The sequence below is a fragment of the Anomaloglossus baeobatrachus genome, chromosome 8 (genome assembly GCF_048569485.1).
Source record: "Anomaloglossus baeobatrachus isolate aAnoBae1 chromosome 8, aAnoBae1.hap1, whole genome shotgun sequence".
Classification (NCBI taxonomy): domain Eukaryota; kingdom Metazoa; phylum Chordata; class Amphibia; order Anura; family Aromobatidae; genus Anomaloglossus; species Anomaloglossus baeobatrachus.
This window is the reverse complement of record NC_134360.1, coordinates 151,067,727-151,081,803: the sequence shown is the minus strand read 5'-3', so window position 1 is coordinate 151,081,803 and position 14,077 is coordinate 151,067,727. Positions and strand designations below refer to the sequence as shown.

Sequence of the window (14,077 nt, the reverse complement as noted above, 5' to 3'; positions counted from 1 at the left end):
GTCTCGCTGATGTGCCTATCTCGGGGTGGGTGTGTGTGTGTTGTAGTACCTGTGACGACCTGGAGAGTCCAGGGTGCCACAGTAGCATATAATAACAAATACACTCGCCCATCAGTAATGATGATCACTATTGGCCAAGCCAATTTACTGTTCACATTATTACAACAATAAAAAGTAGTCTAAAAATCTATGGTTCAGTCTTAGTATGTTTTTAGGAAACAAATATTTACACTCTACATATTATTTTTTGCAAATGTACTTACTAACACAGGTAGAAACCGGCTCCCATCCATTTATTGTGCATTTACGTGGTTTATCGGGTTCCGTCTGAAGCACAAAGCCATCATCACAATTTACATCAATTTCTTCCCCGTCTTTGTACACGACTTTCTTTGCATCCACACTACCTTTTACCACATTAGGAGGATTGCAGGTTATTTCTGCTAAAAAAATCCATAAACAATTTAATCAAACACTGGTCTTGGTATGTTATATACAGAAATATAATATCCTGCCTCAGTACCATTGATTTTATTAGTAGAGATGAGCGGTGTTCAAATCGAACTGTTCGCCAACCTCAAATTCGACCTGTTTTATGCGATGTTCAAGTCATTCGACGAACGCGAACAATTGGATTCAAGTTCGACAGTTCGAGGTTATGTTCGATAACGGTTCGATCACCAAAAGCGTAACTGGCTTTTCACTGTAATACTGTCACTCAATGTTAATACAATGGAACCTTGGTTAACTAGTACAATCCGTTCTGGGAGTCGCGATGGTTACTTGATCCATGTAGTTCGCCGCTACAGGATGTGTATCAATAACCATCGCGACCGATGCCGGACCTTTCGCTGTCAGCCACTACTCAAAGGCAGCGCGCTGGCCAATCAAAGGCAAGCGGCTCCTGCCTTTGATGTTAGCGTCCTGGCAGCAGAAGTTCCGGCATCGGCCGCGATGGTTACCCGATACATATCTTGTAGCGGCGAACTGCAAGTCCCAGGAGGCCGGCGATGGAACGGAAGGTAAGGTGAGCATAATATGTGTGTGTGCGTTCCTGTTTGTGCATGTTTGTATGTGTTTATGTTTGCCTGCCATTGTTTTCAATGGTATTCGAAGGTGTTCGAAAGTGTTCGATGAACGTTCGAAGAACGTTCGACAAACACACCCCAAGTTCGACGAACTGAACAGAACTCGATCACTAGTGTGGTGGCTCATCTCTATTTATTAGCTAGTTAATTTTAGCCAATTGACAAACTTCATATTTATAATAATAAAGGAGGCTATATGAGGAGTGGCTTTTAATTTTTAAGCAGTTTTCCACTATGATCCAGGGAGAAAAAAAGTAGTCAGCATTGCATTCAGCCCAGCAGACCCCTACCATTCACACCTTGTGGGGGTGTCACGTGAAAACTGCAGTTAGCTGTAGCCATTCAGATGACACTGTCACATTTCGCTTTAACTGAAGAAACAGGCTGCTGTTTGGCTGCAGCGCTTCACTGATACCCTGCCAAATGTTGATTTCAGGAGACAGAAAGGGGACTACAGATAAGCACCACCAGGCTGCGCGGTGGCAAACAGATATTATTCACACAACGTATACTAACCTCTGACCTTGCCAGTCCTATGCATAGCAATTATATGTAATTGTATACTGTTCTGTTTCCAGGGCCAGCTCCATTGTCCCTATGTGTATAGGTGTAATTGTTTGCACCTGCATATGTATATTGCCAAAAACATGTCTCTCCGCATGAATATTAAAGAGTGGTGTAAAAAAGTGTTTTCCTCCTTCCTGATTTCTTATTCTTTTGCATGTTTATCACACTTAGATGTTTCAGATCACCAAACAAATTTAAATATTAGACAAAGATAACACAAGTTATTACAAAATGCAGTTTATAAATGAATGTCTTTATTATTATTAATGGAAAAGAAACCCAAATCTACAGTGTTTGAAAAAGTGATTGTCCCCTCCACACCCCTAAAAGATAAATTACCTGTGATTAAGTTTGCAAGAGTGCTAATATCCCACTACTCCCAGTAACTGCAGCAGATTATTTGCAAATACCCTCCCTTTGCTAATGGTACACTGAATAAATAAATAATTAAATCTGCGCTATTTTTAGAGTTAAAATCTCATTTTTTTTATTTTGTATATTTATGTAGCTGTATGAAATTACCGTATTTTTCGTTTTGTAAGACGCACCGGATAATAAGACGCACCACAAATTTGAAGGAGAAAAATAGGTAAACAATATTTTTTACTGTTAAAATGAGGGTTTGTCTTATATTCCTTGCGCCTCTTATATTAGCTCACCAGGGGGAGCAGCGGTGGTGGAGCGGCTCAGTAAAAGGTCACAGGAGGCAGGGCAGGCGATGCTTGGAGGAGGGGGTGTTGCGGCTTAAAAAGGTCAGTGTGCAGAGGGTGGCCGATAGTGCAGGCTCGTGGGCTATTGCGGCGGTGAGCACCATTGATCTGCCGGCGGGCTCGGAGGAGGGGGTGTCACGGCTCAAGAGGGTCAGTGTGCGGCAGCGGATGGTCGGCGATACTGCAGGCACCATTGAATTGACGGTGGTTGACGCGATGGACTTGAAGAAAATGGCCACGAAGGTGACGCATGCACAGTTTGGCTTCCATGGCCATCTTCTTGAATTCCATCATGTCAACAGCCAGCAATTCAAAGCAGCTCGCAGTCCGCCGGCATATCAATGGCACCCGCCACTATGACACCCCATGAGTCCACCGTATTGCTGACCCTCCTCTGCCGCAAAGTAACCCTCTTGAGCCACGACTCCCTCTCCTACAAGCCTGCCGGCAGATCATCGGTGCTCACCACAGCAACACCCATTCCAAGCCCTCCATGTCGCCGATACTGTGCCACCACTACCGCCGTAGTAAGCCATATGCGGGTTGTAAGATGCACTCCCTTTTTCCATGAGTTCTGGGGGAAAAAAAATGTGCCTTACAAATTGGAAAATACGGTATATTCTTTGGAAAAAAAGAGGGGTTATATACAAAAAACAAAGAGGCTATCTCGACCTATTCCTACCAAATTCCTTACCAAGGGGGCTGTTAATTGTAGTTGAAAATTTGGTTGATAAGTTTCCCAAGTCACTTTAATTTCAGAAAAACAATATTATTAATGACAATACAATTTGGAGGTTGCTCCACCCAGTAGCTGAACCCTCTGAAATAGAACACAACAATAATTAAAACAAATAGATCCAATAAAATAAGTATGACAAAATAGATTCAATAAATACAAAAGTTCAATGAGTTCTAAGAGGTCAAGAGAGATAAATAAATAAATAAATAAATAGATAAATGATCCACTGCGTTGAAGACAGCTATGTTATTTTATAAGTTCAGTTCATATAGCAGTTCATTTGTTATAATATATTAGTTTTGTATTTGGTTTTAGCTGATATTTGCATGGATAGTGGATTTGGGTGCTTACCTTTGATGTTACAAATCCTACTTGGTGCTCTTTCTATGGTTCCAGGGGGCCCTGCTTTCTACAGTGTGCCTGGTCTGCCGGGACCACACCGGAGTGCTCCTTGGGTATAGTGAGTCTGGTCCTGGGGCACAAAGGGTTACCCAATGTGTACCTTGGTTACCAGCGTCCGCAGAAGCCGGCTCCCTGCACATTCAGATCGTTGCTCTCTCGCTGTCAAACACAGCGATGTGTGCTTCACAGCGGGAAAGCAACTACCAAAAAATGGTACAGGACATTCAGCAATGACCGGTGACCTCACAGCAGGGGCCAGGTCATTGCTGGATGTCACACACACCGACATCGCTAGCAAGATCGCTGTTCCGTCACAAAAACCGGGACTCAGCAGCGATGTCGCTAGCGATGTTGCTTAGTGAGATGTGGCCTTTAGAACAGATCTGTGTCCCTGAGATCGTGGCAGCAGAGGCAGCTGTCCAGAAGCACTTTTCACGTCCACTGAGTGTCTGTCAACTCCAAGGTTTGGATTTCTCAGCATGCACCGCACATCCATGCTAGCTGGCTAGAATTTTCACTGGCATATTTGCAGATAATCCGACTAAGATAATATAGGTTAGATGAGCTTCAGGAAGGGGACCATAGGTCCTCAAAATGTACGTCAGATATTAGCCAAGTTTAATCCACTTGCGGCACCTTTGAACAACTCTAATCTGCCCATTCTCTAGCCACAGACTTCTCTATCTGGCAGATACACCCTGGAAGACAAGTGTATCTGCTTAAGCTCATCTAACTCGCTGAACCAGGCACACTGTAGATTGTGGGGCACCACAGATCGTAGGAGCAGCATTACGGAAGCCTTGTAATACCCAGGGTAAGGACTTGAATCCATTGTGTTCCAGGATCAGACCCACTGTACCCTAGTAGCAGGCGGACCAGGTATACTGTAGAGTGCGGGGTCCCCTGGAACCCTAGGAACAGCACCATGGATGATTTGTAACATCAAGGGAAAGCACCCAAATCCACTATTCTTGCAAATATCGGGTAAAACTGAATACAAAACTAATGTATAAATAACCAATGAAGTACTATATGAACTGAACTTATAAAAAAATAGTGCTGTCTTCACCGCAGTGGATCATTTATCTATTTATTTATTTATTGAACTTTCTTGACATATTTAAGCTAATTGAACGTTTGTATTTATTGAACCTATTTTATCATACTTATTTTATTGGATCTATTCATTTTAAATTATTGGTTGTTATGTTCTAACTCAGGGGGGTCAGATACTGGCCGGAGCGTCCTCCAAATTGTATTGTTATTATTAATACTGTTTTTCTGAAATGAAGCAACTTGTAAAACTTATCAATCAAATTTTCAACTAAAATTAACAGCCCCATTGGTAAGGAATTTGGTAGGAATAAGTAGAGATAGCCTCATTATTTTTTGTGTAAAATCCCCCTTTTTTTTCCTAAGTATATAATTTTCAAACAGCTATATAAAAAAAAAGACATTTTAACTTTAAAAACAGCACATATTTAATTATTTATAAATTACATATGGGTCATCACATCTTTGGGAATATGAGTTCAATTTCCCTAGCCACACCCAGACCTGATTACTGACACACCTGTTCTCAATCAAGAAATCACTTAAATAGGACCTGTCTGACAAAGTAAAGTAGACATAAAGATCCTCAAACACTATACATTATGCCGCAATCCAAATAAATTCAAAAACAAATGAGAAACAAAGTAATAGAGATCTATCTGTCTGGAAAAGTATAGAAAGCCATTTCTAAATATTTGGGACTCCAGCGAACCACAGTGAGAACTATTATCCACAAATGGCGTTAACATGAAACAGTGATGAACCTTTCCAGGAGTGGCCAGCTGACTAAAATTACTCCAAGAGCTAATGACTCATCAAAAAGGTCACAAGATAAACCACAACAACATCCAAAGAACTCCAGCCCTCACTTGCGTCAGTTAAGGTCAGTGTTCTCGACTTCAACATAAGAAGAGACTGGGCAAAAATGACCTGCACGGCAGAGTTCTAAGACAAAAACTACTGATGAGCAAAAAGAACATAAAGGCGCTTCTCAGTTTTGCCAAAAAAACATCTTGATGATCAAAACGAATTTTGGGAGAATACTCTGTGTACTGACGAGACAAAAAGTGAGCTTTTTAAAAGGTGTAAGTCCCATTACATCTGGTAAAGAATTAACAGCATTTAGAAAAATTACCATCATACCAAAAGTAAAATATGGTGGTGGTACTGTGATGGTCTGGTGCTGTTTTGCTGCTTCAGGAACTGAAAGATTTACTGTGCCATATGGAACCATGAATTGTGATTTTGTGACGCCCTGGCACACCAGGTAGTCACACATAGGCCCCCGCATAACACTTTCCCACACAGGGTTACATTCAGCCGACCTGAAATCCCAGCCCCCCCTTTAGGGAAGTACAGACACACCAGTGGGCTGGACCAGGCGGATGAGAAACGCCCACCTAGGGGTCTAGAGAACACAGGGTCGGGAAAACCAGTCAGTTTGCAGTTAAGTTGGAAGATGTCCGCGCCCAATGTTGATAATGGAGCAGCGCCTGCCGCTGGAGCGGCGGCGCTCAGAAGTGGCAGAGGTGGAGTCCTGCTTCCCGCAGAGGAGCAAGAATCGGACTGCTTACCACAGGGGACCACTGCCTGGCTGGAGCGAGAACTAGCGAGGTTCTGTGTCCGGGTGTAAGCTCAGTCACTGCAACAAGTGCTGGATTGGAAATTGGAGGTCCGGAGAATAGTGGCCGTGGTGTGGGCCCACGAGAGTCAAGCCGCCCAGACAGCGCCGCGTCGGGAGAGAGGAACACAGACCCTCCTGGCCTTGCTGACCTGCCAGGAGCCGGAGCCCGTTCCCAGCATGGCCGAGGTGCGTCGGCCAACACAGCTCCCAGAAGTGGCAGTATCGCCTGCTATACCACCTCCATTCCCGATAGAAGTCCAGAGTTCCCGGATGTACTTCGGCTGGTCCAGGGATGCTGTTCCCAGAGCGCTGAGTGAGCTGTACGGTCCTATGCAGCAGTAGTAGCGGAACCCGTAAGTCTACCAATGAAAGTTAAAAAGTTAAAAGTTACAAGTTGACTGTTTAAAGAACCCACCACCCTTGTTGAACGTCCTCATGTTCCCGGAGGAGGCCATCTGCACAGCAGGTGGAGGGTGGCAGGGCAGTTGGAAAAATCATAGTTGGAGCTCTATTCTTATTGAACGTTTTCCCCCTGCTTGTTGAAGTGAAGATGCCATCAGGGGTCGGAGCCCCTGGTGGAGGATGGAGACAGATCTGGAGCAGCAGTTGTACCTGCACCATTGGCAGAAGAAGAAGGACAGTGCAGCACCGTGAGTGAAGGTGGGGATCCGTGTTGTCCGAGCGGTGGTCTTGTGGGAAAGGTGCGGTAGGAGGCTGCATCGGCAGCAGTATTTAAATGTTTTAACTGACTACCTTCTTGTTACACACCGTCCAGTCTCTGGAGAGGCTGATTGGAGGAAGGGCCTGCGTTAGAGTAGGCCGAGGCCCAGTCACCACTGCAACCGGTGGCTAACCTCCAGGCCAGGGGTCCCCCGGACTTGGGGCCCTTGAGATGGACTGCCGGGTAAAGAACTTTTTACCCGACCCGTGTGGGTGTCACCCGGACCAGTTCCTGGACTTGGGCAAAGGGGTGTGCACCAGTGTTTAGCGGTGGCACCAGGGAACAGGTTGTTTTGGGAGGGTGCAATAAGAAGGTAGCCCGTTCCGGAAATGTTAGTATACTTGTATTCCTGTTTTCTACTTTTTTTCTAGTTCCGGTCAAAATAAACGTTGGTGGTCGGACAGCCCGCAGATGGTCTGTATTAAACCAAGGGGCTTACCTGGCACACCAGGTAGTCACACATAGGCCCCCGCATAACACCTTCTCACACAGGGATACATTCAGCCGACCTGAAATCCTAGCCACCCCCTTTAGGGAAGTACTGACACACCAGTGGGCCGGACCAGGCGTATGAGAAATGCCCATCTAGGGGTCTAGAGAACCTTGGGGCGGGAAAAGCAGTCAGTTTGCAGTTAAGTCTCAGTCTAGTCAGTTGAGGTTTGGGGTTCTAGTTGAGAGGTTGGAGTTGACAGGCGTCGGGGTTGGAGCTCTGGCGTGCTGGCTAGGTGTATAAAGGAGAGCAAGTTGTGATGTATTATTCATCTTAAGACACTAAAATAAGGTCAATCATGATAATTAGGACTTGAATGATTATGGGCAAAAATCGCAGGACATGTTACAGAAAAAAGAGAGAAAGAGGCGATCATGAAAGCCCAAAAGACCAATAGACAGGAATTACAGTACAATGTACTTTTTATTAATATTTTATTATGTATTTTTCATATAAATATAACAAGTGTGAGTGTGGGCAGAACAAACATACGCCAATGTATACATACAGCGGAAAATATCATAGTTCAGTCAATACAATTGATTACATAAGGCTGCACATTCCTGCAACTTATATGCAATATTCAAAGAGAGGACTCTAGTATCTGTACATGCAAGGCACTCCAATTGATATCATGTATATATACAAATCCAATAGCACAATCTTTATAATATATATGTTTATACCAAGGATAGATAGATAACCATATACTTCATATTGGAGAACCTAAAAGCATGTAAAAGTACGGAGTCCCCATCTCATTCATGGTTACAGCTCAAGGTTCCTAAAGTAGTCATTATACGGGACGCCACTAGGTGTCACTATAACCATGTGGGTATATATAACTCGTATCTGGTTAATAGTAGCTCCCTATCTATCACTAAACGTATTAGCATCAATAGATGCGATCAGTCAATATGAACCAGAGCTGACCGCTAGATAAAACACAGGAAAACAATCTATTTACTTGCAATAAGTGGATTCCCGCAAATGGTGATAAAGCTCCCCATTCATGGTTACAACTCAAGGTTCATAGGGAAATCATTATATGGGACGCCACTAGGTGTCACTATAACTATGTGAGTGTATATAACTCTCACCTAGTTAATGGTGGCTCCCTATCTAACACTAACGTGTTTATATCAACAAATACGATCAGTCAATAAGGACCGGAGCTAACCACTAAATAACACACAGGAGAGCAGCCATAAAAAACAATCCATTTACTTACAATGAGTGAATTCCCGCTGATGGTGATAAGGCTCCCGACACGTGTTTCAGTTCACTACCTTCGTCAGGGGGCGTATCTAATCAACCAAGAGGAGGCTTTTTATATCTCCTGCCTCCAATTACCAACAGATACTTCCGTGACGCACCCGTCGTCATGGCTACTTGCCGACGCCAGTCAGGCCGCCGCGTCACCAGCCATCCAGCCCAGGACACCACATGGCCCCTGAACAGAAGACCAGTAAAGACGCAGCGGCCGGACCAGTGCCGGCAGCCTAATGGCGGCCGTGCGTACATGTATCGGGTAATGGTATACAAAGTGCAAAAATCGTGAAGTACATAAAATATAAATGTGGACATATTACCACCATGGAGGGAATATACGGATATAGACGGCGATCGGAGAGAACATCATTTTCGCAAAGCAAACACATGTGTGCATATATACACACACATGCATGCCACTCATAATAAACGGCATGAACAAAAAAGAACAAGTATAAATATAGCAAAAAATACAAAACAGCCGATAGTGAATTGAGAAATCACAGTTAGGATATAACATCTCATACTTCTGTCTCTCATCACTACGGCTGCCACAAAAATTACTGCTTAGCATCGCTCTTTCATCCAGATAGCCAGATAATGCAGCCGTCTTCGCAATCATATGTGCGAGTATAAACACAGGTCCTGTAGATCAATATAAATACTACGTCCATCGGGTCACCACACACATGTGTAACATGTTCACATAACTAAAATAAATAAGGAAAAAAAGGGGATTGATTAGACAAAAGTTAACCAACACCATATAAAAACCAGAGGCGTGTAAAATACAATTTAAATGTATTCAATAGGAGTCAAAAAGAGGCATATATTAGACGACATAGAACTCTCGGTATCTATAGGAAAGACGCAAAACTGATATTATCGTTGAGGCCAGATGGACACACAGTACCCAATGTGTATATCCACCTGGCCTCAAGTTGGGCCAATCTTCTGCTAACCTCCCCACCACGGATCCCCAAATCTAGTTGATCAATACCTTTAACCCTAAGCAAACCACCATTACAAGAATGGAATTTAAAGAAATGTTTAGGAAGGGTCTTGAGGCTCTCAACATCAGTTGTATTTCGTGCGGCCTCAATCCCCAATACATGCTCGCGAGTACGTACCTTCAGCTGACGCGTGGTAAGTCCAATATAGATCTTAGGACATGGACATGTTGCGTAGTACACAACTGCTTTTGAATTACATGTAATACGTTTACGTATATGATAGATTTTGTGGTTGTCAGCGTCAGTGAAGGTACTCTCGCGACATATATTGGGGCATGCCACGCATTCCCCACAGGGGAAGCAACCTACTTTAATAATGGGATTAATTTTACCCAAAAAAGTTGAATCCTTCCTATCACTTGTATAGTGGCTGCGGATAAGATGATCGCGAAGATTTTTACTGCGACGCATAGTAATTGATAATTGCTCGGGGATGATTTTATTAAGGGTGGGATCGGCTTGGAGTATCGGCCATGCCCTATTGAGACATGCCCGAATAGATGGAATTTGGGCACAAAAGTTGGTAATAAATCGAATTTTATTACTGGATTCTGGTATCTTTTGGGAATACAGAAGGGAGTCCCTAGGCGTATATTTGGCCCGATGGTAGGCCTTTTTTACCATCCTCCCACTATATCTCCTCTCCCTGAACCTCCCCTTAAGGTCCAAGGCCTGTCGTTCAAAATCGGCGTCGGTCGAGCAGATCCTCCGTAACCGAAGGAACTGCCCAACCGGCACCGACCTGATCATAAATGTTGGATGTGATGAGGATGCATGGAGAAACATGTTAGTAGATGTAGGCTTACGATACAAGTCAGACTGCAGAACACCCTCTGCGTCCTTTCTCACCACAATATCCAGGAACTCAATTTGTTCTGCGGACCATTTGGATGAAATTTTGATGTTGCGCGTGTTCGAGTTCACTCCTACTAAAAATAAATTAAGTTCTTCCACCGACCCCTGCCAGATCATAAAGATGTCGTCGATGTACCGTGTCCATAGAAGGACACGGCACACCAACGGCTCCCGATCTGACAGGAGAAGGTCCCTCTCCCACAGCCCCAGGAATAAATTAGCATAAGACGGGGCGAAAGCCCCCCCCATTGCAGTACCCTGGAGCTGTAGGTAGAAGGAATTCATAAAAGTAAAAAAATTGTGGGTAAGAGAGAATTCGAGCAGGCGCAACACCAACTCACGAAAGTCCTGAGGCATATCGGCAGTATCAAGATAGAATTTTGCTGCTTCAATTCCATCACTGTGAATGATGCTGGTGTAGAGGGACTCAACGTCCCCCCGTCACCAGCAGCGTATCCTTGCCAACATGCAAGCCATCAATTCTCCTGAGGAAGTCGCCGGTATCTTTGATAAATGATGGTAAACATTCAACCATAGGTTGAAGGATAAAATCAATCCACCGGCTGACTCTCTCAAGAAAATTCCCACACCCCCGAAACAATAGGTCTTCCGGGGGGTGTGGTGGCATTCTTGTGTAATTTCGGCAGCAAGTAAAAGGTGGCAATGGTTGGCTCAGCCACAAGTAGTGCCGAAGCCAGCCCACTGTCGACAATGCCGTCATCCGTCGCCTTACCAATAATTTTTTTAAGTTGTGATACATATGCTGAGAGGGGATTAAATGTCAATTTTTTATAACATGTTTCATTCTGAAGCTGTTTAAATACCTCTCTCTCATACATATTGGTAGGCCAGATGACGACATTGCCGCCTTTATCAGCCGGCTTCAGCACCACTCCCGGTAGTTGTTTGAGCTCCTGGAGTCTGACACGCTCAGCTCTCGTAAGATTGTCACTATCCACTATGGGAGAGATTTTTTCTAACTCTTTAGTGACAACCTTCACAAATAATTCCATGTTAGGACATGTGGACAACGGAAGGAATTTTTTGGAGCGAGGCTTGATGGTGGGAGGAATCTTACCTCCGATCTCAGTGTTATGTTCTCTTGCCAAATCCTCAAGGATAGTCACCGCATTTTGTTCCTTTTCTGTAGGGAACAAATTATGCAAGGTATCATCAAAAAAATGTTTTTTGAAAATGACTGACCGTGCAAATATATGCAGGTCTTTAATGACAGAGAACAGATCGAAACTAGACGTAGGAGAGAAGGACAACCCTTTTTCCAAAAGTTGCAAATCAATATTAGATAGCTTATACGAGCTAAGGTTAATTACCTTGTTGTCCTGTCTCCTATACGCAGATCCATTTTGTTGATTAAAAAATCTATGATTAGATCGGTTCCCACCATCAAGTCTGGCTCCAGAGCGTGTAGTGATACCAGATACAGATGTATCAGAAATATCACTCATAGTATTTAGAGATGACTGTGAGGATGCTCTGCTAGGTCCGGCTGTATCGTCATTTGGTCGTCTCCATGCATAAACCAACTTCATATTGGAATCGTTTTGATCTCTATGTAGCTTAGAGGTCTGTGTGGAATGGATCTTTTTGATTATCAATTCCAGTTTTCGAGTAAGCATATCATCAAAGATCTTTAACCTTTCCTCTGAGCATAATGTTCTGAATTCTGCTTGTTTCTGATCCAAGATCTTATCCAATTTATTTAAAGAAGAAGAGTCCAATTCAATTAACAATTGCATCAAGGTAGTAGAACACAGATTACAAGCATTCTCCCATTTTTCAATAAATGATTCATCGTCAATTGTGAAGGAAGGAGTAACTCTTATGCGAAGACCTCTAGGGATTAGTTTTTTAGCTATATAACGTTCCAATAATGCCCTATTCCACCACAACCGTGTGCGTCTGGTGATCAATCTTTGTATCTCCGAGAATCTATCATCCAGGCCAGGTGACTCCTCATTAGATATACTAATAGACGGCCCACCAAACACTTGTTCAACCTGATTCTGCCATGTGTTTTCCATGGCCTTGTAGTCCATCATCACCACTAAATCTGTGCTAAACACAGTGAAAACTGAAATATAAAGGAGAGCAAGTTGTGATGTATTATTCATCTTAAGACACTAAAATAAGGTCAATCATGATAATTAGGACTTGAATGATTATGGGCAAAAATCGCAGGACATGTTACAGAAAAAAGAGAGAAAGAGGCGATCATGAAAGCCCAAAAGACCAATAGACAGGAATTACAGTACAATGTACTTTTTATTAATATTTTATTATGTATTTTTCATATAAATATAACAAGTGTGAGTGTGGGCAGAACAAACATACGCCAATGTATACATACAGCGGAAAATATCATAGTTCAGTCAATACAATTGATTACATAAGGCTGCACATTCCTGCAACTTATATGCAATATTCAAAGAGAGGACTCTAGTATCTGTACATGCAAGGCACTCCAATTGATATCATGTATATATACAAATCCAATAGCACAATCTTTATAATATATATGTTTATACCAAGGATAGATAGATAACCATATACTTCATATTGGAGAACCTAAAAGCATGTAAAAGTACGGAGTCCCCATCTCATTCATGGTTACAGCTCAAGGTTCCTAAAGTAGTCATTATACGGGACGCCACTAGGTGTCACTATAACCATGTGGGTATATATAACTCGTATCTGGTTAATAGTAGCTCCCTATCTATCACTAAACGTATTAGCATCAATAGATGCGATCAGTCAATATGAACCAGAGCTGACCGCTAGATAAAACACAGGAAAACAATCTATTTACTTGCAATAAGTGGATTCCCGCAAATGGTGATAAAGCTCCCCATTCATGGTTACAACTCAAGGTTCATAGGGAAATCATTATATGGGACGCCACTAGGTGTCACTATAACTATGTGAGTGTATATAACTCTCACCTAGTTAATGGTGGCTCCCTATCTAACACTAACGTGTTTATATCAACAAATACGATCAGTCAATAAGGACCGGAGCTAACCACTAAATAACACACAGGAGAGCAGCCATAAAAAACAATCCATTTACTTACAATGAGTGAATTCCCGCTGATGGTGATAAGGCTCCCGACACGTGTTTCAGTTCACTACCTTCGTCAGGGGGCGTATCTAATCAACCAAGAGGAGGCTTTTTATATCTCCTGCCTCCAATTACCAACAGATACTTCCGTGACGCACCCCGTCGTCATGGCTACTTGCCGACGCCAGTCAGGCCGCCGCGTCACCAGCCATCCAGCCCAGGACACCACATGGCCCCTGAACAGAAGACCAGTAAAGACGCAGCGGCCGGACCAGTGCCGGCAGCCTAATGGCGGCCGTGCGTACATGTATCGGGTAATGGTATACAAAGTGCAAAAATCGTGAAGTACATAAAATATAAATGTGGACATATTACCACCATGGAGGGAATATACGGATATAGACGGCGATCGGAGGAGAACATCATTTTCGCAAAGCAAACACATGTGTGCATATATACACACAC

At 43.3% G+C, this 14,077-nt stretch overlaps 1 protein-coding gene across 1 annotated transcript in view; it reads right to left on the bottom strand.

The window, feature by feature from the left end:
• Positions 1-14,077, bottom strand: part of LOC142250051 (complement factor H-related protein 4-like) — a 605,766-nt gene that overhangs the window by 486,232 nt on the left and 105,457 nt on the right. Inside the window, exon 3 of the mRNA XM_075322112.1 lies at positions 264-443. Within this exon, the coding sequence (XP_075178227.1) occupies positions 264-443 (180 nt within the window). The remainder of the gene's footprint in view (positions 1-263; positions 444-14,077) is intronic.